Below are 25,595 nucleotides of genomic sequence, written 5' to 3' on the forward strand. Positions count from 1 at the left end.
TTGTGTCTGGACCGCCGGATATGATGGCGCACTTCTCCGCCATGACACTCACAACAGGCTGCGCAGACTTCCTCTGGACCTTCCACACCTTTGTTGAAGTTACAGCTGACTCACCAATCGCCTCCGATCCCATGTCACTTGTTGTCCCACCAGGAGTCTTAAGACGGTCCCGTCGTCCACTCTCCATTTTCAGAGCCTTTACAGGGGGTGGGCTGCCACTGCCTTGGCTCCGGGTCCTACTGCCTGCCCTGGTGGACGGTGCACTCCAAAAACCTGGAACACGCACCACTGGTACTGGAGGCTTTTTGGCTGAGGCGCTATGATGGGACTGATGAGTGGGGGGGGGGGCAAAAAGGTCAATTTGACAGAGGGACAGTTTCTGACGAACACTGGGATGGGTAGCTGGAGGGGGTCTGGGAGTGGAGGAAGAGGAGGTGGTTGTATGAGGTGTCACTTTAGGTGTTTTGGGTGCAGGTGCAGGTACTGGAGGCTGTCGTGAGGTGGATGGATGTTGGGTGAGTGATTGCCGGCGTTTGGGTACTTTGGGAGGGGGCATCACAGACACATTCGGAAAGGACACAGGGGACGTGTAAATGGCAGTGGAGGTGGTGAGTGCAGGTGAACGGCTTGTGGTGCTGGGTGTCCTGGTGCGAGTCCTAGTGCCTGTAGATGTGGTGCATGCAGGTGTGTGTGTAGACGAGACTGGGAGGGAGGATGGAGAAGAGGAGGAGGGGGACACAGTGGAGACAGTGGATGTTCCTGTGTCTGTATGTGGGTGAGGCTTGCGTGAGTGCCTGTGGTGTGTGTGGTGCCTATGTTTGCTTGAGCTACTTGTGTGTGTTGACTTGTGTGCATGCTGGTCTGTAGGTGTGCTTGGGATGGGCTGGGGTACAGGATATTGGGTCTGGGCGGAGGAAGTTGGAGGGGGGAGGCTGGACACAGGGACAATGGCTGCCATCAGTGCTGAGGCCAGAGATTGCAGGGTTCGCTGAAGGACAGCCTGACCAGAATGAATGCCCTCCAGGAATGCATTACCGTGTTGCAACTCCCTCTCTACACCCTGGATGGCATTCACAATGGTAGACTGCCCAACAGTGAGTGACCTGAGGAGGTCAATGGCCTCCTCACTGAGGGCAGCAGGGGTGACTGGGGCAGGGCCTGAGGTGCCTGGGGCGAAGGTGATGCCCACCCTCCTGGGTGAGCGGGCACGGGGCGAAGGCTGAGGGGCTGCTGGGAGGGCGGTGCTGGTAGGGGGGTGGCGGCTGTACCTGTAGAAGTGGGGCGCACAGGTGGTGCCACCACCACAGGGGAGCTCCCATCGGCGGACGAGTCCGTGTCGCTGGTTTGTGATCCGGTGGCTGACGTGAAGCTCCCCTCGCCCTCCGTCCCACTGGTGCATTCAGAGTCTGTAGTGTGGCCCTCCATGGCCATGTGGGATGCAGCTCCCTCGTGCTCTGGTGCCACTGTACCTCCGCCTGATGATGCTGATGTACAAAAGGACATGGAGAGCAGGAAAAGGGGGCGAGACAGAACAACGAGAGTTTTAGTGCATGGCATACCGCTACCGTTGGCGGACAAGACAGACGCAGCAGCCCCCTGCATTACGCCGTTCTCCTGACCTCTGCACATGCAATTTCTGGGACATGGTCTACATGGCAATGGTGGGAATCTGCGCACATTGATGCCACAGGGGCAACTATACCTCAACTTGGCACTCTGCTGAGGTGGGGTTGAGTGCCACATGGCCTACATAACGGAGGGGCCTTGCCTACCTAACTCGCCCTGGCCTAGGGACACCCACATCCCACCTCCCCCACCCAGACACCTATACTGCACACAAACTCCACTGAATGAGGTTGTACTCACCCCCTTGTGTCTGCTGTGATGTCCTCAAGCGCCCATCCAACTCCGGGTAGGCCACCGCCAGGATCCGGAACATCAGGGGGGTCATGGTGCGACGGGCACCCCTCCCACGTTGGGACGCCATCCCCAGCTGAGCCTCCGCCGTCTTCTTGCTGCAGCAGCGGATGTCCTCCCATCTCTTACGGTAGTGGGTGCCCCGTCTCTGGGGGGCCCCCAGGGTCCGGACCTCCTTGGCGATGGCACGCCAAATGTCCCTCTTCTGGTGGGCGCTGACCTACATGACATGCACAAGGAAAGAGGAAGAGTCATTACCAACTGCACCGTCAATGTGAGTGGCCCCCTCCCTACTCTGGCCATGTGGACCGTTCATTCCCATGCATGGCTGTTCTATGTACTCTGCCCCCTTTCCTCTTCCACCCAGCCCTCTCCACCCAGGCCTAGCCCATACAACGTGCTCCCTTGGTACTAACCTGTTGGTCTGGAGGACCGTAGAGTAGCGTGTACTGGGGGGAGGACCCCATCCACAAGTTTCTCCAACTCCTGTGCAGTGAAGGCATGGGCCCTTTCCCCAAACACAGCAGCCATCGTCGCTTCCAGACCGAGGTCACAGCAGCACTAGCAGTGTAGGTCCTCTCCTGTCGAAGGTCAGGTATCTAGTGATTGAACAGATAGAAAATGGCATCATCACCGCCGGCGCACCTGCTCATTGGCTCCTGGGACCCATAGGATCCAATATTAACCAATGCAGCATTGCGCCGCGGTCTACGACCGCCTACCGCGACCATGTGCAACACCAGCGCAGTTACCCCACAATCCCATTGTCCCAGTTTAGAGGTCAGGCAGCCGCCATTTCAGGGACCTACCTGGCTTCATTTACTTCTGCGTCACATATAGCTAGGCCTATACTCAACACACATACAGGAAGGCTTTTTTGTCATGTGTAGTCTTGTGTGTAACTGTGGGTACATACCTGGAGGAATAGTGACTCGTTCTTCGCTGTTGTCCTTTTAGGCACCGTCAGCTGGGACATATGAGAAGATGGCGGAATCCTCCGGTGTACCGACCGCTGGTGGACCTGTTGACAATGGAAGAAAGACACATCATCGTCACCTACCGTTTTGACCGTGCCACAATCCAGGAACTATGTACCCAGTTGGAGCCAGACCTGATGTCACCAATCCGCCATCCGACTGGAATCCCCCCTGACGTGCAGGTGCTGTCAGTGCTCCATTTCCTTGCAAGTGGGTCATTTCAGACAACAGTGGCCATGGCATCAGGGATGTCCCAGCCTATGTTTTCCAACGTTTTGTCCAGAGTGTTGTCTGCCCTGCTGAAACACGTAAGGAGATACATCATTTTCCCTGAGGTGGAGGATTTGCCTACAGTGAAAGGTGACTTCTATGCCCTTGGACATATCCCCAACGTCATAGGTGCCATTGATGGGACCCACGTAGCTCTGGTCCCCCCCCGCAGGAGTGAACAGGTGTACAGAAACCGGAAGAGTTATCATTCCATGAATGTCCAGATGGTCTGTTTGGCAGACCAGTACATCTTGCAGGTAAATGCAATGTTCCCTGGCTCTGTGCATGATGCCTACATCCTGCGGAATAGCAGCATCCCTGATATGATGGGCCAACTCCAAAGGCACTGTGTATGGCTATTGGGGGACTCTGGTTACCCCAACCTTTCGTGGCTATTGACCCCAGTGAGGAATCCCAGGACCAGGGCAGAGGAACGGTACAATGATGCCCATGGGCGGACTAGGAGGGTAATCGAACGCACCTTCGGCCTTCTTAAGGCCAGGTTCAGGTGCCTCCATATGACAGGTGGATCTCTATTCTACTCACCGAAGAAGGTGTGCGACATCATCATCGCCTGCTCCATGCTCCATAATTTGGCATTGCGACGCCAGGTGCCTTTTCTGCAGGAGGATGATCCAGATGACGGTGTTGTGGCAGCTGTGGAGCCTGTGGAGCCAGTGGACAGTGATGAGGATGAAGCTGAGGATGAAGAAAATGACAACAGGGAGTCAGTCATACAGCAAAATTTCCAGTGACACACAGGTGAGAACATTTTCGGCTTTAAAATTACATTTACTTTCACACGTCTACCTCTATCCTGTACCTACATTTCACTAACTATTTGTTAATTGAGTTGTACCCTTCCATTTCAGTTTCACAAGTGTGGTAACCTACGTGTCAACTGCTTGCATCCTTCAAGGGCTTGTGATGTGTGACATTGGTATGTTAGCCTTACAATGGGTAACCCATTATGACACTGTAATTGATAATACAAAGTTCCAAATCATAGACTGACTCAAGATTTTTTTGGCTTTCAAGGGTGTTTATTTAAGAGCAAAAAAAATCAAGGAAGGTTGTAAAATGGTGATGGGTGATGGTGGAGGAATGTCCATGGCAGCATCCAGTCTATTCGTCTCACAGGTGCACTGCCGATCTAGGCATTGGAAGTGGATCTGGGGCAGTTCCAATCTGGACAGGGTGATAAAGTGGGACAGTGGGGGGACAATCAGGGTGGTCTTATTTCCTGGCGGGGGTCTTGCCATCTTGCTCTGTCCTGTTCCTGGATCTCAGGGACCGCTTGCGTGGTGGTTGTCCATCTGCAGGGGATTGGGTGCTGGTGTGTTGGTCCTGTGGCGGGGCGTCCTGTTCACTAGCGCCGCGGAGGTGGTGGGCAGTTTGTCGTCCTGGCTAGTGTCAGGGGCCCCTTGGAGTGCCACAGTGTCCCTCAAGGTCTTTTGAATGTCCGTCAGCACCCCTACGATGGTGCCCAGGGCGGAGCTGATGGTCATGAGCTCCTCCCTGTACCCCAAATACAGTTCGTCCTGCAGACGCAGGGTCTCCTGCAACTTGTCCAGGACCGTGGCCATCGTCTCCTGGGAGTGGTGGTATGCTCCCATGATGGAGGATAGGGCCTCGTGGAGTGTTGGTTCCCTTGGCCTGTCCGCCCCCTGTCGCACAGCAGCCCTCCCAGTTCCCCTGTGTTCCTGTGCCTCCGTCCCCTGGACCGTGTGCCCACTACCACTGCCCCCAGGTCCCTGTTGTTGTTGGGGTGGTGGGTTATCCTGGGTGCCCTGTAGTGGTGGACACACCGCTGATTGACCTGTCCTGGGTAGGGAGGTTTGGGCCCGCTGGGTGGGTGCTGTGCTGGTGTTACCAGAGGGTGGCAGCGCGGTGTTGGGCTGTGGCTGGGCAAAGGGAACCGACTGTCCTGAGGCCCACGATGGTCCGGGCTGGTCATCAGGATCCAGTGGGGCAGAGCTGCTGTCGTCACTGTGGGCCTCTTCTGGGGGTGGAGTGGTGTTGTCTGGACCCTCTGGTGTGGTGACGTTCCTTCGGGTTCCTGCAGGGGTATAAGCACATGATTATTGCATCTGTGTGTGTAATGGTGTGCAATGGTTGGGTGTGCGTGATCCCCAGTGCAGGCATTCCTGTGTGGGGGCTTGTGTGATGATGGTTGGGGGGGTGTTCTGGGTATGTGCAGAGGGCATGCTTTGGTGAGGGGTGCCCATGCTTAGTTGTGTCATGCAGGGCTTGGTGTTGGGATGGGTGCTTGGTGTCATGTGTAGATTGGTGAGGATTTGGGGTGATAGGGGAGGGTGTGAGGGTGGGGGTGTGTGATAGCATGCAGGTAGGGTGGGGGATGTGATAGTTAAGATTTGACTTACCAGTGTCCCATCCTCCACCGACTCCTCCGAGGCCCTCAGGATGCAAGATGGTCAGGACTTGCTCCTCCCATGTTGTTAGTTGTGGGGGAGGAGGTGGGGGTCCGCTGCCAGTCCGCTGCACTGCGATGTTGTGCCTGGAGACCGTTGAATGCACCTTCCCCCGTAGGTCGTTCCACCTCTTCCTGATGTCGTCCCTATTTCTTGGGTGCTGTCCCACTGCGTTGACCCTGTCCACTATTCTGCGCCATAGCTCCATCTTCCTGGCTATTGATGTGTGCTGTACCTGTGAGCCAAATAGCTGTGGCTCTACCCGGACGATTTCCTCCACCATGACCCTGAGCTCCTCCTCGGAGAAGCGGGGGTGTCTTTGGCGTGACATGGGGTGTTATGTGTGGGGTGGTGTATGTGTTGATGAGTGTGGTGAGTGTAGTGGTATGTGGTGTTTTGTGCGTGTATGTTGTGTGGGTGTTGTGTTGTGTGCCTCTGTGTGATGGGGTTGTCAATAGCTGTGCTGTCTCTCTGGCCTTCTCTCAGAATTTCTGGTTGTAGGGGTTTGTGTGTGATGTGGGTGTGTGTTTTATATTGTGTTGGGTGTGTGGGAGTGGTGTGTGTATGTGTATCAGGTGTGTGCATTTGTAATTGTCCAATGTGGCGGTGTTTTGGAGATGTGTGTGTATTTTGAGCGCGGCGGTGTGTACCGCCAATGGAATACCGCGGTTGAAAGACCGCCGCGTGGATTCGTGGGTCGTAATAGCATGGGCGTGTTTCTGTTGGCGTGGAGGTGGAGGATTTGTTTCCGCCAGTTTATCGCTGACCTTTGGTGTGGCGGTGTTGTGTGGGTGTCTGAATTTCGGTGGATTCCATGATGTGTGTCATAATAGCTGTGGCGGTCTACCGCGGCTGCGGCGGTGTGTTGGCGGTCTTCTGCACGGCGGTAAGCGCCTTATACCGCCAATGTTGTAATGACCCCCAAAGTGTGTTGAGACACCCCATAGAGCCATAGAAATTCAGCAGTTATAGTTAGAGTTATGTCAAATAACTATAACTCATGCCCTAAGGTAACTATAAGCCATGCCCTTGCCATGCTCTGCTAATTAACCCACATATTGCAACACTCATGACATCGTTGATAACATCATTGATAATATCAATTTTATTTAAGTGGTAACATTTTTTAGGAGAAAACTACGTCTGGCGGGGGCGCGAATTACAATTACCTGAAATACCTCTAACTATAACTGCTGAATTTCTATGGTTTTGTACATTTAAAATGTGGGTCTGTCTATAACGTCCCTGTAACCTTTAGTTTTTTAAGTGAATTTCTATGTTTTTTTAATTAGATTTCCTAACTATAACGTCCCTGTAATCTTTGTTTTTTTCAGTGAATATATATAGATATAAATATACATATATATTTATATCTATCTATATTTGTGTATATACGTGTGTGACTTTTGATTATATTTTCAACAATCCATCTGTTACCTCTTTGTCAGAACGTATGTACAAGCATGACCCTAACATGGCTGCATAGTCTTTTCTTTTTCATCTCACTGAGGCCATCTTAGGCTCAGGAAAGGGCACCATTGAAAATGCAGGAACTTTATGATCTCAGTCGTCTGTCCTCATTGCTACTGGTGCTGAATATATTTTTCTAACGTTCTTCTCCTGAGGGCTTTTCCTTACATTTGTGGACAAGTCCTTTTTCATGACTTTAAGTCCCTAGTGTCTTCACTGTTTCCGGGCCTGGGTATTATTTTTAATTATTTTTAAACCGATGGCAAGGAAGCCTTTATTATATTCTGTCTTAAAGAAATAAACCCTGGACTATAATATAATGAAGGCTCATTTCCATCTGATCATTGTTTCACTTGGAAACAAAGCAAGAACATATTCATGGCTACACTGCCTTCAATATAATTCTGCATTTATTTCAAAATATGATGACGGTTCCATTGCAATCTACCCTTTCTTTCACATATAAACTAAAAAAAGGACTTTAATGACGGCAATCGAAACTTCAATATAGTGCTACTTTGCACTTTGTTTGTTTTGCCATCCACGCACAGGCACACACAAATTTGCACATATTATTATTACAATAAATGGTGGCCTATTGGCTTTGCCAGTTCCGGTTTCAGCAATATCCCTCACTGATAAAGAACGGACCCTGTCAGCGGCGATGAAATCCAGATACTGTGCAGGGCAGGCCTACTAATGCCAATTACATCATTTGTTTCCATCTGGAGATAGGAGAAAAAACAAAAAAAATTCCCCCGACGTGCGCGAGGAAATACCAGTGCACAAGGACGCTGTTTTTTTTTTTTTTTAGACAAGCCAACGTTGGATATTTCTGTAAGTAGTTTAAGAACGCGCTTTACCTGGGGATCAGGGTGCCTGCTTATGATGATCTGAACCGGTCCAGGACTGCAGTGGCTTAGGATAGCATATACTTCATTGATGGATATATTCAAGGTTGCTGTATCATTAATTTCTACGATCTCATCTCCACACCTATAACAGTAAACAGCATATATTCAATGCATGAACTAAAATGACTTTATCTTCATCAAAATTGTTTATAGGTTGTATTTAATTGATTTATTATTGTCATCACTGTGTTTACCATTTCTTCTGTGATCTTTTATTTACTTCTTTGCGTTGTGTTGTAATAAAATATGCGTGCAACTGTAGGAGGACGAAGAAGGCACGACAGAACATATATGTTAAGCATAAGAAAATGAAAGCCAGCTGTAGGTTGAAGTAGGGAGAATACAAGATAAAATGGACTACGTTATGCCTTTGAGACAGAACATACTACTTCTAAAGTGCGCATTATTTAATAAAGACTGCAATCATTCCAGTGTCGGAAACCAGTCGGACTTTCACATCTCATCTCTGAACTCATTGAGCTCTTGATGCTTTTGGACAGCCATAGTTTCATGTGTTGTGGAACCAGATTGTACTCTTCGGGCGCTATTCATAAGTATGACATCTGAAAGGTTAGGTTTAGGTCTACTCCAGCCATGGATATGCAGCTTTTTTTGGAACTCAAAAAAACCTTTTTAACTACGAAAATGTAACTAACCCTAAGCTCAGTGGATGTTGTGCTATGGAGAAACCACATCTTTAGTTCTAGCATGAATATTTTACATAATTTCTTAAGTTTTCTTCTACAAACGAACATCTTTTCCCCTGTGACAAAATGTCTTCCCTAGTGCACACCAAGTACATCTTTATGGGACTTAAAAAAAAAAATTCAGGCCACCCCATCTTGCTGCTCCATTGCTTCCTAACCCTTTCACCATTCGCCTTTTACGCGAGCAATGGAGATTCTTAACGTCTGCGTCCGAATTTCTAATTCAGAAGCGGAAGTCAGTTCTTGAGATCATAGATAACACAATACGAGTGTAAGAATCTTTGTGAAAAGCCCCTTGCTATGAATAATATTCAAACGACAGTATATGGATACACAGAGACAGCTATAATGCATGATCAACGCAAATAAGAATAACATTTACAGAAGTACAATGTGAGGAACAAAATAATTGAATTCAGAAAATGACTATGTAACATAATGCAAAAATGTCAATACACACTCCCATAACACAAAAACACCTTTGAAAGTCAACATACCTCAGCCTTCCATCAATATGCGCCACTGAACCAGGTGAAAGCGTGTGGATAAATATCCCACAGACACCTGGGCAGTGTGGAACGCTGCATAATCCTATACCAAGACCGACTCCAGGCTCTGCAACAATAAATACATCAGTAAGGATGCACGATTGTATATTGTGAATACATAATCCTTGTTAGAAATGGGGTTTTTGGTTGGCAGTCAGGTTACCCTCTGTCCATGCAAGAACCCTCACTCTAGTCAGGGTAAGTCACACACAATCCAAAATTAGCCTGTGCCCACCATCTGGTAGCTTGGCACGAGCAGTCAGGCTTAACTTAGAAGGCAATGTGTAAAGCATTTGTGCAATAAATCATACAATAACATAATATAGCACCACAAAATTACACCACACAGTGTTTAGAAAAATATATAATATTTATCTGGGTATTTGCAGGTCAAAAACGATCAAAGATGCAATATGAATTTGTAAAGATATCACTAAAAAGTGATATAAAGTGTTTTAAGTCTTTAAAAAGCAAAGTCTCTTTCAAGCACAAAGTACCTGGTTTGGAGTGGAAAATCTCCGCAAAGGGACGCAGAAGAAGAGATACGTGGAAAAATGCACACAAGAACTTGCGTCGTTATTTTTCACGCGGGGAAGTCGTGCGTCATTTTCCGGCGTGTGGACAGTCTCTTTCTGTGGGTCGCAGGATTACCAGATGTCCCGGGGTCTGTGCGTGGATTCTTCGGCTTGTTTTCCGGCTGCGCGTCGTTCCGCGTGGCTGTGCGTCGAAATTTCATTCTCACGGCAGGCGTCGCGTCGATTTCCCCTCTGGAAGTCGGGTGGCGTTGTCCTTGCGAGGCGGTGCATCGAAGTTCCGGTTGCCCCGAAGACGTTGCGTCGATCAGCGTCTGTGTGCAGCGATTTTCTCGCCGCGGAGCAAGCTGCGTGTCGAATTTTTCGCTGCACGAAGAGTCTAAATGAAAAAGAGAACTCTTTTTGGTCCTGAGACTTCAGGGAACAGGAGGCAAGCTACATCCAAGCCCTTGGAGAGCACTTTTACAACCGGACAAGAGTTCAGCAAGGCAGCAGGCCAACAGCAAGGCAGCAGTCCTTTGGAGAAAGCAGACAGGTGAGTCCTTTGAGCAGCCAGGTAGTTCTTCTTGGCAGGATGTAGTTTCTGGTTCAGGTTTCTTCTCCAGCAAGTGTCTAAGAAATGCATCAGGTCCCCTTTCAGTTCAATCCTGTCTGCCAGGGTCCCAGTAGGGGGTGTGGCAGTCCTTTGGGTGAGGGCAGGCCCTCCACCCTCCCAGCCCAGGAAGACCCATTCAAAATGCAGATGTATGCAAGTGAGGCTGAGTACCCTGTGTTTGGGGTGTGTCTGAGTGAATGCACAAGGAGCAGTCAACTAAACCTAGCCAGATGTGGATTGTAAGGCACAGAAAGATTTAAGTGCAAAGAAATGCTCACTTTCTAAAAGTGGCATTTCTAGAATAGTAATATTAAATCCGCCTTCACCAGTTAGCAGGATTTTGTATTACCATTCTGGCCATACTAAATATGACCTTCCTGCTCCTTTCAGATCAGCAGCTGCCACTTCAACAATGTGTGAGGGCAGCCCCAATGTTAGCCTATGAAGGGAGCAGGCCTCACAGTAGTGTAAAAACGAATCTAGGAGTTTTACACTACCAGGACATATAAACTACACAGGTACATGTCCTGCGTTTTACCCACACAGCACCCTGCTCTAGGGGTTACCAAGGGCACACATTAGGGGTGACTTATATGTAGAAAAGGGGGGGGGTTTAGCCTTGGCAAGTACTTTAAATGCCAAGTCGAAGTGGCAGTGAAACTGCACCCACAGGCCTTGCAATGGCAGGCCTGAGACAAGGTGAAGGGGCTACTGAAGTGGGTGGCACAACCAGTGCTGCAGGCCCACTAGTAGCATTTAATCTACAGGCCCTAGGCACATATAGTGCATTCTACTAGGGTCTTACAAGTAAATCAAATATCCAATCATGGATAAACCAATCAACAGTACAATTTACACAGAGAGCATATGCACTTTAGCACTGGATAGCAGTGGTTAGGAGCCCAGAGTTCAAAACCCAACAACAACAGGTCAGAAAAAATAGGAGGAAGGAGGCAAAAAGTTTGGGGATGACCCTGTTAAGAAGCCAGGTCCAACAATCCTCAATTCTACAAAAAAGTGTAATTCAAAATATGTAAATAAAAAATAGTTGACTCAATGTGTATGTAAATTCCTACATAAACATTTTACCGCGTCCTTTCATAGAATTGACCAAGACATCATATCTGACAACGGTGTCAAAGCAAGGCAATAGTGGTACAACTTGTAATCTGTGGGCACCTTTGATACTGATGTCTGCTGTATCTTCTCTCACCTTGTAGGCTGATACTGCTCCATATTCTGACCTTCTTCCATTATATAGCTGTCACAATGCGCTGCCTGTGGAATCTTTCTGAACCCTTTTCTTTCGCTCCTCAGCCTTTGCAGCATTTTGGCATTTCATCTCTCCATCAATTATAAGAAAAGTGCATTATTAGTTGGGGTGATTGTGAGACCTCACCAAGTAATAATGTCACTAATTCATTTCAGGTCCAGTTATGCTTCTTTAAATTAACCCTTTGCTGAGTACTGGGTAGCTACGGTACACAACAGTCAGGCTTACTCAAACGAAAACAAGTGTAAAGCATTTATCAGAATCAAAACAGGCAATAATTAAGTAACATGACAAAATAAAATCCCCACTCCAATTTACGAAAATAGAATAGATTTTCATCTTCAATAGACACAAAAATGAACCAAAGTTATGATTTTTGCTAAGTTTTCAGAATCACTGCTTTTCACTTCAAAAAGTTTGGAAAAGTTTTTAAAAGTTTGTAAATCACTACTTTTCACTATAGTATACGAACCTCAAAAGTGAGGGTTCAGGCAAAGACAAAGTTTCAGTCTAACGATGATGGAAGTTGTGGTCTTATGCAGGCACCAGACTGGGTCCAGTCAAGACAGTCTGGTCAAGATTTTACCTTACCTGTTAGAAACCTTTCTGGTTCATTTTCTCATCGAATGTGAGGTTGGTGGAGTCTTCTGTAGCTTGTGTCTGGCTTTGGGTTTGACTTTGGCAGACATGTGAAATCTAGGGGTCCTGTGAAAGTCTTCGCTCGCTGTGCCATTCAAGAATACTCACAAACCACCAGATTGTGGTACTCTATGAACCTCGGACTCTGTGCTCCACTGTTACCTTTTCTTTAAATTGGCAAGTTGCAGTTCTGTGGCGAGAAAGAGTACACTCTAGCACAGGACAAGAAGCCAGGACCTGAGAGGGAGCTCTTGGGGGCTAGAACTCTGTTTCCAAGGCAACTTCATGACGTCCAGGGCAAGTCCAGGGTGAACTGGTCAAGGTGGTGTGCATATTTAGTTTTTGTGTCCCTAGAGCTCAACAGGAGGCTAGCCAACTAGCCCTGTGTGTCCATACACATATACTGATCCATGGCATGAGTCTGAAAAGGTACAGCCCTTGTGGTCTCTCTCCATGGGTTCAGGAGCAGCTCTTATCTATCTGAAGTGCTGTCTTGGCTCAGGAGGTATGACAGGTGCATTCTTCCTTGTTGCAGCCTTTCTTTGGGAGGTCCACCGGTAGAGCAGGTGCATTCCTTCTTCTGTTCTGGACAAGTCTAGAGGTGTTCTGAGGCTGGATGCCATAATGTCATTTTTATGCCAAATTTGAGTTTGTGGGTGGAGAGGGCTCAGTAGCAAATGGGGCTACACCTAGCCAATATTTATTTAATTTCATGTGGGGATGGCACTAAAGAATCCCACAGTGCATCTTTCTGCCAAGTCCAAGATGTTGGGACACTTTTTCTGTAAGACAGAGCCATGAGCAAGGTTGGACTGACCTATAGGCTAATCAGATAGTGGCCAACAGGCTAGTCTGAAACATCAGTGTGGGGGTCCGTTTTTTGGGTGTTAAGAAGTCTGCTTTTATAGTCTGAGGGGTTGTTTTTCATTTTAAGTTCCCTGATATTAAAATAAATATTGCCTGAAGCAAGCTCAAATCCATGTAGTCTTCCATACCTTGCAAAACACAGAGGGACTGATATAAGAAATGTCGTGCTGCACCCAGTGCAGTGCCACTTTTCTTACACCCCTTAGCTCCCCCTAATGCCATCATGTATGTGCAGTATCTAATGACGGTACTTAGGGGAACTAGCGTCAAATTGTTATTCTAGTTCAGATCTTTTCAGGAATAGTGTTAAAAATGTGGATGCTAATCCTGCAAAGCCCATTGAGGCCTTTATATTTAATGGTGTGGCTCCCTTTAATGCCTGCTCTGGAGGAGATCAGACTTCCTGCTGTCAATAGTCCTTTTGTCCCCAACTCCTAAGAGCGTTTTGGACCTCTTGTCTTGTTAGGAGGGCAGCAGGCTGTCTAAGGAGAAAACTGCTGAAAATTAATCAGAAACAGATACTAGAACTTTGGGCCAGAATGTGGCATTTTTCTAAAGCCACTTTTGCATTAAAAGAGTTACTTTAAATCAACTTCAGCAATTAGTCGGGTTTAAAGTAACAATTAACTTGATACTTGGCAGTAATATATTTGGTGGTCCCAAATGGAAGTTAGCATTTGGTACGTGCGCTAGTTAAACACCATGCTGGCCAATGTGACTACTGGCCTTACTATAGTGAAAATGACAATTCCAAGTTTTCAGTGTCAGGGCATGTGAAGTTTAAAATTGGCAAGTCCAACTTTTTAATATCTATTACCCAGCTTTTTGGGCCTGCCTTGGAGGTGAACAACAAATAATAATATAAAAAGGGTTGGCACATGGCAATGTTCATGTGACAGTTTTAAAGCTGGCCGAATAGGCAGACTTAAATCCATGTTTTCACTTTATCATAGCAGTGGTGGCACAATAAGCACTTAGTTCACTTATGGCATTTAACCTATTACCCTGAGTACACTTTGTACTATATACTAGAGCTTATAGATCAGTACAAAATGCCAAACAGGGATTAGCCAATTGCACATACTCTTTGCGGGATCCAGAGCACCTGCCCTGGGGCCTGGTCAGCCTATTGCACTTCAGAGGCAAAGTAAAACAGCAGCATCAGTCCAAATATTGAGAGTGATCATGCAAAAAAGATCCCATTCCTTACATCAAAAATACCAACATCTTGTTTTATCTTTCTCCTTAGAGACTCACTGTAAGCTCACTGTAAGCTCGGGAGACTGGCTGCAACTCTAGCCTTCTATGACCACATGCTTCTTAGTGTTTGACGCATGCATGGTTGAAAGTATCTGGTTTCAATTGGATTGTAATGCAAAAACATTCTATCTGCCACCACTTTTCATCTTGGATCTTTTCTCATCCTTTTCTGTACACCAACAACATCTTTTTTCAGCTTGAGCAATAGGTAGCCCTCCAAATCCATCATCTCTTTTGGCACCTGGAATCACAGGCTGAACTGCCCTGAAAGCTATAAATGTGCTACACTTCTCTGTCAAGACCCTGAGAATTCAGTTGTTACTTCCCTCAGTAAGCCAAACAACTACAATAACCTTCTCCTAGGCTTCTCTCACCCCTACAACACTGGGAAGCAGTAGTTAGCTTTTCCATGGATTTCCTGATTGGCCCTCTATGGTCCACTTTCACCATCCTGTGTAGAAATCAGAGAGGCAGACCCATTAAGTACAACAGATTGTTCAATAAGATGTGCCTGATCATGTTTCAATGTGTAGATAAATGTACCTCTCACAGGTTGCACTGTTGTTCATGTCCTATAGCCCTGCTTGTCTCTGCAGCTTGCATCACCATCACACAACATTCATATAGCATTCAAAACAAAATTGCTTCTCATCACATACTATTTCATTTGGTGATTCAGGTGTTTTACTTTTCTGCTGCTTTTAATATTGAGAACCTTCCCCACCAACCTATGATCATTCACCTCCCAAACCATAAAGAAAGTAGCCATCTAAATCCATCCCCTCAAACTAAAAAACACCCCATCTCTGTTCTCTGACTTTCAAAGAGTCAATCCCATGCACAGGTTGCACATTTAAAACAATCACTGAAGAATAGCATATGTAGCTACGTTATTACCCAGTATTCTTTAAACATTGAGACTGTGGGCTGGTTCACCACAGTGGGTGTTAGAAATGGGGTCTTTGGTTGACAGTCAGGTTAGCCCCTGTTCAAGCAAGGACCCTGTCTAGTCAGGGTAAAAGAGAATCACCCTCAGCTAACCCCTGCTTACCCCCTTGGTAGCTTGGCAGAGCAGTAGGCTTAACTTCAGAGTGCTAGGTGTAAAGTACTTGTACCAACACACAAAGTAACTTAATGAAAACACTACAAAATGAAACAATACAGGTTTAGAAAAACAGGAAATATTTATCTAAACAAAACAAGACCAAAACAACAAAAATCCACAATACGCAAGTCAAGTTATTAATTAAAAAGCAAAAAGAGTCTTTATGTAGTTTAAAACACACACTAACACTGTTAACGTAAAAATGTATCTTGGGTGCGTCAAAAATAATCCTGCACGGGCGAGTGTAAGTCAAAAAGGGCTTGCGATGCGTCTATTCCACTCACGAGCAGAACTTTGCGTCGTTTCTCCTTTTGTCGGGTCGGGCGCGTCGTTTCTTTTCTCCGCAGTAGAGCGATGCGTCGATCTGGTCAGCACTCTCACGTCCAGGCAGGCCTTGCGTTGTTTTTACACACCCAGCGGTGTTTGCGTTGGAAATCCAGCCGCACAATGATCCAAAAACCACGCAGCATGGGTTGCGATCTCACCAGCCTCCGTCAGCGATGCTGCACGTCGTTTTTCAGCCGCAAAGCCAGCTGCGTGTCGATTTTCCAGCCGCAGATTGGAGTTGCATCGATCTTTCCCCGCACGGCGCTCAGTGGGTGGATTTCCTCCTCTTAGGCTGCCAGCTTCTCCTTTCAGGGTCCCAGGAACTGGATGGGCACCACAGGGCAGAATAGGAATCTCTCCAGAGACTCCAGATGCTGCAATAGAGAAGTCTTTGCTGTCCCTGAGACTTCAAACAACAGGAGGCAAGCTCTAATTCAAGCCCTTGGAGATTTCTTCTCAAGATGGAAGGCACACCAAGCCCAGTCTTTGCCCTCTTACTCTGGCAGAAGCAGCAACTCCAGGATAGCTCCACAAAGCACAGTCACAGGCAGGGCAGCTCTTCTTCCTCAGCTCTGAGCTCTTCTCCAGGCAGAGGTTCCTTTTGTTTCCAGAAGTGTACTAAAGTCCGTGGTTTTGGGTGCCCTTCTTATACCCAATTCAATTTCTCATTTGAAGCAGGCCTACTTCAAAGCAAAGTCTCTCTTGAATGTGAAATCCTACGTTGCCCAGGCCAGGCCCCAGACACTCACCAGGGGGTTGGAGACTGCATTGTGTGAGGACAGGCACAGTCTTTCAGATGTAAGTGACCTCTTCTCCCCTCCCTCCTACCACAGATGGCTCATCAGGAAATGCAGACTACACCCCAGCTCCCTTTGTGTCACTGTCTAGTGTGAGGTGCAACCAGCCCAACTGTCAAACTGACCCAGACAGGGAATACACAAACAGGCAGAGTCACATAAATGGTATTAGCAAGAAAATGCTCACTTTCTAAAAGTGGCATTTTCAAACACACAATCTTAAAATCAACTTTACTAAAAGATGTATTTTTAAATTGTGAGCTCACAGACCTCAAACTCCACATGTCCATCCGCTCCCAAATGGAATCTACACTTTAATCATAAATAACCTATGAGAGGGACAGGCCTTGCAACAGTGAAAAACGAATTTAGCAATATTTCACTATCAGGACATTTAAAACACATTACTATGTGTCCTATCTTAACCATACACTGCACCCTGCCCTTGGGGCTACCTAGGGAGTACCTTAAGGGTGTCTTATATGTAAGAAAAGGGAAGGTTTAGGCCTGGAAAGTGGGTACACTTGCCACAGTCGAATTTACAGTTAAAACTGCACATAAAGACACTGCAGTGGCAGGTCTGAGACATGATTACAGAGCTACTAATGTGGGTGGCACAACCAGTGGTGCAGACCTACTAGTAGCATCTGATTTACAGGCCCTGGCACCTCTAGTACACTTTACTAGGGACTTACTAGTAAATCAAATATGCCAATCATGGATAAACCAATCAACAATACAATTTACACAGAGGGCATATGCACAGTAGCACTGGTTAGCAGTGGTAAAGTGCTCAGAGTTCAAAAGACAATAGCAACAGGTCAGAAAACATAGGAGGCAGGAGGCAAAAAGATTGGGGATGACCCTGCATAAGCAAAAAGGTCCAACAGTGGGCTTAGATATACATGTATTGGCATTCCCATTTCTACATCTATAAGTCTGTGTTTTAGGACCTCAACATATAGAAAAGAAATAGCCTGTCTATCTCTCATGTTGAGGATATGAAATCACAGCATTCTTTAACAACACTTGATGTATTGTCCCTTTGAACATGTGTGCTTGTTAATATTGATGAGGGCAGTGGACAAAAAGCTGGACACATTTGAACACTCTATCATGCACCTCTTCTCAATGTTTTGCCAAAGAACGATATGTGTTGTTTTATAGTATTTCCTCAGGTAGATATCCTGTCATCTTGGAATAAGGATATAAATATGGATAGGCTTCCTTTTAACTACCCATTGTCAGGTTACAGGCATTTCAATGAGTTGTAAACTCTATATTATCTAAACAAAATCACTCAAGAACCAATTTTTCTATGCACGTTTTAACAGGAATAACGCATATCAGTTAGGGAAAAATCTTTTTTCAGTCTATGTCTAATTACTAAAAGTTTAGTGAATGGTGAAAGAGGTACTAGGTTCCTCAACATAACCTTCATTTTGACTGTTGAGCCTCTTAATTATCAAATTAGTCCCAAAGCAGTAAATCACAACCTATGAAAAATGGTCTAATTATGACCTTGGCGGATAGAATACTCCATCACAAACATGATGGATATCCAGTCCCGCCATATTGGAATCTCCATAGAACATAATGGGACTGTAACACAGTGGATGGGATATGCGTCATGTCTGTGACAGATAACCCCGTTCACCAAGTTCGAAATCAGGCCCAAAGTCCCTTGTGCAAACGCAAATCCCCTATTTTCAGAGACATTACATGTAGCGGCTTTAACCCTCAATCCTCACGCTCTCTGGTAAAGAAGAGCCCTAGGCATTCCTCTATCAGTTTCTGGACCATGTTCCTTATTCGTTTTAGATCTTTGCCCAAATATAGTCTGGAGTTATTTGTTCTCTTGGAATATCTGCAACTTGCAGCCATGTTCCTTACAGAAACTTTGTTGAATGAGGAAAGTGGGCCTGACATTTCAACTGCGCTTCCCCCAGGTAACTCAATATTAATACATGATAAATCAGGAAAGAAAGGGGGAGGGGTCGCTATTGTGTTTAAAGACAACCTGGAATGTTGTCTTTAAACACAATAGCGACCCCTCCCCCTAATGTTTTCGATTAAGCTCTCACACTCTTTCACTTTCTCAGACCTACTTGTTTACAGACCCCCTGGGCCTGTCATAAATTTTGTACAGACTATTCCGGAAATTTAACTCTGGATGATCCCTCTTGCTTTCCTGCACGCAATCAGCTAAATGATCTTACAGCAGTACAGCTGGTGCATGTTGTCACACTCCCCACTCATAATAAAGGACATGTCTTGGACCCCATTTTTACTAATATGCCTAACTTGATTGTACATGATCCATTTCCCTTTCAGTGGAAAGCCCTTTTTTGGATCAGGTTCAACATCTGAAAGCCGGACACCATGAGTCCAAAGGTTCCCTCCCCTACACTGACTAGCTAATGGGCAAATCTTGACCTTACACAGTCGATAGAAGCCCTACAGGCAACAGTCTGGAGCAAGTCAGGCAATATCAATCTGGACTATAAAACATTTGAGTAGTGGATTGAGACATCATTAGACATGCTGGTTCCTAGAAAAGTGCAGAAATCCTCTTGTATAGAGCTAATGCTACTTGGTTTACTCCTGAGATTAGGGAATTTAAAAACAATGCAAAAGAGAAAAAAGGAGATGGAGAAAGCAATATGACATGGAGAGATAGATTATTTATTAAAAAAAGCTGTGAAAACATATGATAGATTATTTATTGACAAAAAAGCTGTGAAAACATATCAGTATGCAATCAGGAAGAACAGGATTGCCCAGTCTTTGAATGCCTCGAACGAACTTTACGCAAGTGCAAGTTCTTTTTTGAAAACTAAAGTGGCATGAACACATGAAAGGAATGCTGTGAGGAATTTGCTAAGTTCTTTATCAGTAAGGTTAATCTTATTTACGATTCCTTGGGAGGAAACAAGATTCTCACTTGGGGTACGGAGGGTTGTCCTTTAGAAAATTAAACCATTCCTACTCCACCAGTCTTCCCCCAGTCGAATTGCAATGCAGTCAGGAAAGTAGCCATTATTATTAAATCTGGCTCCCTGGCAGACCCAGCTCCTGTTGACATTTTTTTAAAAGAAGGTGATATTATCTTATCTATTCTGACCACCCTGTACAATCGGTCTCTCGAAATTTCTCTCTAATGTCTCTCAAATACCGGACCTTAAGAAGCATGCAATTGTTAGTCCTCTGCTGAAAAAGCCTTCCTTAGACCCAGACATAGCAGAGGATTATAGAATTTCTTGGAAACACATAACTCTGTCCATCAGACGCAAACAGGTGTTCCTCCTGGGTACTGTACGGAGACCGCTCTGCTACTCGCCACTGAAGAGATTAGGAAAATGTGAGATCTTGGTGGCTTGGCTGTGCTCATTCTTCTGGACTTGAGCACGGCTTTTGATACGGTTTTCCAATTCACCCTCAGGTATAGGCTTGAAGCACTTGGAATTAAGGGCACTAATTGGCTGCCATCCTTTCTGGACAACAGACGTTTTCAGATCAGAGAAGGTTTCTGTTATTCAGAGTTTTTAACTCAAATGTGGTTTACCTCAGGGTTTATCCTTGAGTCCCACTCTTTTCAATATCTGTGTTCATCCCTTAGCGGACATTATCTGTTCCGCAAGTTTCTCTGTGGTGTTGTATGCGGATGACACCCAGATTGTCATCTCCTTGGCTGCTAATTCTAGGGCAACCTCCCAGAATTTGTCCATCTGTCTGAAGCAAGTAAACAGTTGGATGACTAATAGTTGTATTAAGTTGAATAGTGATACAAACAAGGTGATGGTGATTTTAAATAACCCCTCCCTATGGGACCACCTTAGCTGGCACACTTGTCTTGGGGAATGTCCCACCCCAAAAGAAGAGGTTAAGAGCCTAGGAGTTCTCCTAGCTAAAGATCTTATGACGGCATCTCAGGCCAGGAAGGTTGCAGGGTCCTGTTTTGCCCTGTTAAGAGCCCTTAGGAAGATGATCTATTGGATCCCTGTGGAGATGCAGAGAATTGTAATTCAAGGTCTCATTCTGTCTTGGCCGGATTATGGAAATTCACTCTTCCTTGAAAGCCCAGAATACATCAGGAGGCTGCAGAATATTCAAAATGTGGTAGCTAGAATACTATTACATATGCCCAGATCGCAGTCACTGCAGTTGGCACTGGCCAGGTTGCACTGGCTACCAGTTAAAAAAAAAAGATTCATTTTAAAACACTACGGGCTGATTGAAGAAAAATGGTGCTGCACCCAGTGCAGCGCCACTTTCCTTGCACCCCTTACTATGCATGTGCCGTATCTAAGATACCATGCCGGTAGTTAGGGACACTAGCATACATTTTCTTTACACTAGTTCGGAGCTTTGCAGAACTAGCGTCAACAATGTTGACGCTAATTCTGCAAAGTCCATTGAGGCCCATTGAAAACAATGGTGTGTCTCATTTTAATGCCTGCTCTGGGCAGAAATAAATGATGCAAAGAAATGCAAGTCTCTTAGATTCTTTGCGCCATTTTTTTTTGGTCCTCTTAACGGGAGAACACACCCTTTGCACACATTATGCCTGGTGCTGGCAAAATGTTGCACAACTTGTAAATTTGATCCAGTGACTTTGGCCTCGGTGGACCACATTAGTCTCAAAAAATGACGCTAATGTGGGGCAAAGAGGCACTAGGGGCTTTTAAATCAGCCCCTATGTATTGTTCATAAAGTAAAATGTGTTCAGAGACCACACATCCTTAGGCACCTCATCACCCCTTATCGTATAACATGAGAATTAAGGTATAATAAGTTTTTCCTAGACACTCCTAGGATCTATCAAACCAGGCTGGTGGTAGATCCTTTGACTTCATGGCAGCCAAACTATGGAACGCCATCACCTTCCAATTAAGAGCCAGTCACAATTTGGTCAGTTTCAGAAAACAACTAAAGACTTATCTTTTTATATAAGCAGTGCATCAATTTTTCATTTTCCTCGTAGTTTCTGTTAGCGCTGGGAAGCCCTTATGGGTAGCCATGCACTTTATAAACTATTTGACATTTTACAGAATCCCTGTCACCTCCTCCCTCGTGCACTGATACATTTTCAAATACTCCCTGGCTAGAATCACCTATGACCCTCTCATGGACAAACTCACCAGCTAATTCCAGCCATCCAAAACCATGTTACATGCTCTGCTAGATGTACTGAAACATGGTTAAACATAAGACATCTGGCTTCCATTCATAGCAGATACTTTTAACTCTGATGTAAAAATAGAAACATACAGTGCCCCTGCTACTCATTATCCAGTAATCCATTCTAGCAAACAATGTAGTTTTTTACACAGACTGGCTTCAAGAATATGAAATGATTTACAGTTGACACCCAACTTTCGTGAGCATACATTCTGAATTTTGTACTAAACCTTACATTAGCACTTAATTTTCGCTCCTACCAACCATGTTCCTAGAGACATATATTCCACTTCAACCATGTCCAGAGACCCAGCTGCCTCTGTAATACACCTCTGGATGGAGACCAGGAACAGTTAGAGGCTATAACTCTTTTAAGAAACACCCAGTCACCTCATTGTCCACTTCACGTTCTGCATCACCTGCCTGGAGCACTAGTTTACAAATATCAATAACATCTGCAGTGGCTGATCATAAAGAGAGAAGCATTTAAAAAGGAATGTGATTCATAAGGGACATCCAAAAATGATGCAAGTGAGTCTTTCAAGAAGAGTTGATGTGTTTTGCAGGCAGTTACTAACTGTGCATATTATCCACTCTTTCCACGAATTAGCTGGGGTCTGTGAGGTGCTAGTAGCCTTATTGCCCTCATGTAGTTGGATATCAAGCGCTGTTAAACGCCTTTTTCATTATTATGTGCATTCACTTTTGTTGAGGACATGTACATGTAGGATGGACAATTAATCACAGTCAACTCCTAACAACCTGAGCAGAGGACAATAACACATACCATGTATGCAACACAACACATTTAATAAAGCATGAAACCAACCAAAACATGTTCTGTGCATGCTTGGTTTTCATTCCAAACAGTGTTTACTTATGGAATAGATGATCTGGAATGGTTCTTCAGTTCTTACCTTTATTCAGAGTAACTTCCATCAAGACCCTGTCATTGGGGTTAATGGCATTTAACACACAAGGAGAGGTATCAGATTTCAAAGGGCAGTTTTCCTTCATGGCACAGGAATTGGAGCTTAACGAGCGGCACAGCTGAGAGGAGAGGTAGCCAGAAGCACAATGGGGCGTCCCCAGGCCAGTACGTACTGTCAGCATGAGTAACCCTTTCTTCACTTGCTGGAATCAAAAAGCATGTCTTGTAAACACCAAACATTTGACACCAGAAACAGTTTTCTGTGAACAGGATATAAAATGAATCGAGCATCACCTTAAATTTTTGCAGCGCATCATAATGGGTTAATCCATTCATAGACTCTCCATTCAGTTCCAGAATTTCATCACCTGCAAGAAGAACGCATTGACATTGATTGGCTTTGCAGCACGCATGATGAAAAAGTGCATAGATTAATATTGGTTTTATAAGATACTCTATTTCTCTATTTTCTCAGCTCCACACTGAGGAAATGAATCAGAAGCAAGGAAAGTTGTTTCACAGTCTGTATTTTATGAGTGGAACATGTGCTTGGGACAGCATTGCAAAAACCCCCTGTCATCAAAGAGACAATGTTCTGTGATTCTTTAGCAATGTTCCATCTATTTCATTGAATGCACATACATAGGCACTGATTATGTAGAATACAAATTACCAAATGTGTTAAATACCTCACCTTTGGGGGCATAGCTTGGACAATGTGAAGATAGCGGCATTCCACTGAGGCTCTGCTTCGGCTCCAGAACGCCGGCCATGGCAGTGCAGTTGGGGTGTCAAGCCCCTAAAACAAAGGTGATCACAGCTAACGCCACACTGGTGGCACACCCTAGAGTGCTTTATTCATGTTTTCTCCCGATGAGATGATAAAGTAAACTAGTTTCTTGTTCATGGAGTATTGCTCCCGCCATTTTATTTTGTCTCGAACAACTCATGCACAACACTCAGAAGTCTTTGAATTACCTTGTTATGGATACTGTGTGCTGAATAAATTGATAAAGGTAGTTTCCTTTCTGTCACATTGAAGAATATTTGTTAACATTAACTCTTTTCTTCTCCAAAATCATCCTTTCCAGTAGCTAGTGTATAATGAGCAGCTCAATTTTCCAAAAACATTCATGGTCACCACTTCTTCTCTGATGGGTACATCATAAACCATTACAGCTTTACATCTCTTTTGTTTTTTTACGTTTGGGCTCAGCCAGAACACATCTATTTACAAGATGCCCATTATTTCCCTAACACTTCGTCTGGAGCTAGTCCTTTCTCTCTGTCAATAAAATGTACGTGCTTTGCATGCAGCAAAGAACATCCAACATGAACAATGACATCACTGACTTGATTTGCATATCCATGATCGCTGCGATTTCCATAAACTGAAACAGCAATTTTATTTTACAGCATTCTTTTTCTTTCTGATACAAAGAAACTAGTTTGCGAAAGGTAACAAATGAGAAGTGTAAAAACTGCAATTTTTGATATTCCAAAATCACTCTAACTTTAAAATCACCTCATATTCCTCCTTTATATAGTAGCATGCTACCATCATACATTGTGCTCACTTCAGCAACACATATACTAAAATTGGAGCAATACAGGAAGTGTTCCATGCTGGACTTCCAAAGGAAGGGAGAGCAGCTGTGGAAATGAGAGCCTTTTTGTTATGAGCTGAGGCAGGAAACAATTAAAACCAGTGAGATAGTGCTACACAGAAAAAGGAACAAGTAGTCCAGAAAACACAGATCCTTGTATGTTTTCAGTAGTTTACCAGTGTTCTTGAGGAGGGCTAAATACCAGAGAAGGCATAATGTATACATGCCTTTCACAAATGACATCATGCAAATTTCAAAAGGCAAACCCACGAACCAATGAAAGTGATGGGTGAGACACAGGCGTGGTTAAAAGCCCTCAGTGAGATTACAACAGGGACAAAGCGCTTGCACGGCCAACCCTGAAAAATGGATTGGTGGTGCTCATGCTAATCAAAGAAACTCTGGTTATCCTATCTGTTTAGCTTGAAGATGTTCCTTGCTTGCATTTAAACTATCCTCTTTTTCTTTTGTTCTCCTTTTTACCTCCTGTGTTATATCTACAAATCAAACATTTGACTTCCCCTTTTTTTGTTTTATCACAGCTAAATCGTTTCCATTGATTTCACCATGGTATGTTGTTTAGGCTTCATATTTAGTGGATTATCATCCACAATTTGTTCTCTAACCCCAACTCAACCCTTTCTGAAGGTAAGTTTTGTTCTCCATGTATACGTTTATTTGATATTTAACTTTAATACTGAATTATTTCTATTTCATTTATGTAATCTTCCCCTAGTTATGAATATTAATGGAGCCCTGGAATACATTTCTTACCTCACATGTTCTGTTTTGGAAATGGCCCTTCTGCAGGGTTATCCCCAGACTTTTTGCCTTCCTCCTTCTCTTTTTCTGACCTAATTTTTGCTGGCACTTAAATCTTTCTGTGCCTTACAATCCACGTCTGCTTGGGTTTAGTTGACAGCTCCTTGTGCATTCACTCAGACACACCCCAAACACAGGGTACTCAGCCTCACTTGCATACATCTGCATTTTGAATGGGTCTTCCTGGGCTGGGAGGGTGGAGGGCCTGCTCTCACACAAAGGACTGCCACACCCGCTACTGGCACCCTGGCAGACAGGATTGAACTGAAAGGGGCCCTGGTGCACTTCTAAGCCACTCTTTGAAGTCTCCCCCACTTCAAAGGCACATTTGGGTATAAAACAGGGCCTCTGCCCTACCACCTCAGACACTTGCTGGAGAAGAAACCTGAACCAGAACCTGCATCTTGCCAAGAAGAACTGCCT

General features: G+C 45.2%; 1 protein-coding gene across 4 annotated transcripts in view; it reads right to left on the reverse strand.

Moving 5' to 3' along the window:
- The window catches only part of IL16 (interleukin 16), a 470,913-nt gene that overhangs the window by 172,811 nt on the left and 272,507 nt on the right, over window positions 1-25,595 (reverse strand). For all 4 annotated transcript variants that reach the window (XM_069222586.1, XM_069222587.1, XM_069222584.1 and 1 more), the window contains exons 7-10: window positions 23,038-23,111; window positions 22,730-22,946; window positions 9,185-9,302; window positions 7,930-8,062 (exon numbers count right to left, since the gene is read on the reverse strand). In XM_069222586.1, coding sequence (XP_069078687.1) covers window positions 7,930-8,062; window positions 9,185-9,302; window positions 22,730-22,946; window positions 23,038-23,111 — 542 coding nt within the window. The remainder of the gene's footprint in view (window positions 1-7,929; window positions 8,063-9,184; window positions 9,303-22,729; window positions 22,947-23,037; window positions 23,112-25,595) is intronic.

This window comes from Pleurodeles waltl, chromosome 3_1, assembly GCF_031143425.1.
Source record: "Pleurodeles waltl isolate 20211129_DDA chromosome 3_1, aPleWal1.hap1.20221129, whole genome shotgun sequence".
In the NCBI taxonomy this organism is placed as follows: domain Eukaryota; kingdom Metazoa; phylum Chordata; class Amphibia; order Caudata; family Salamandridae; genus Pleurodeles; species Pleurodeles waltl.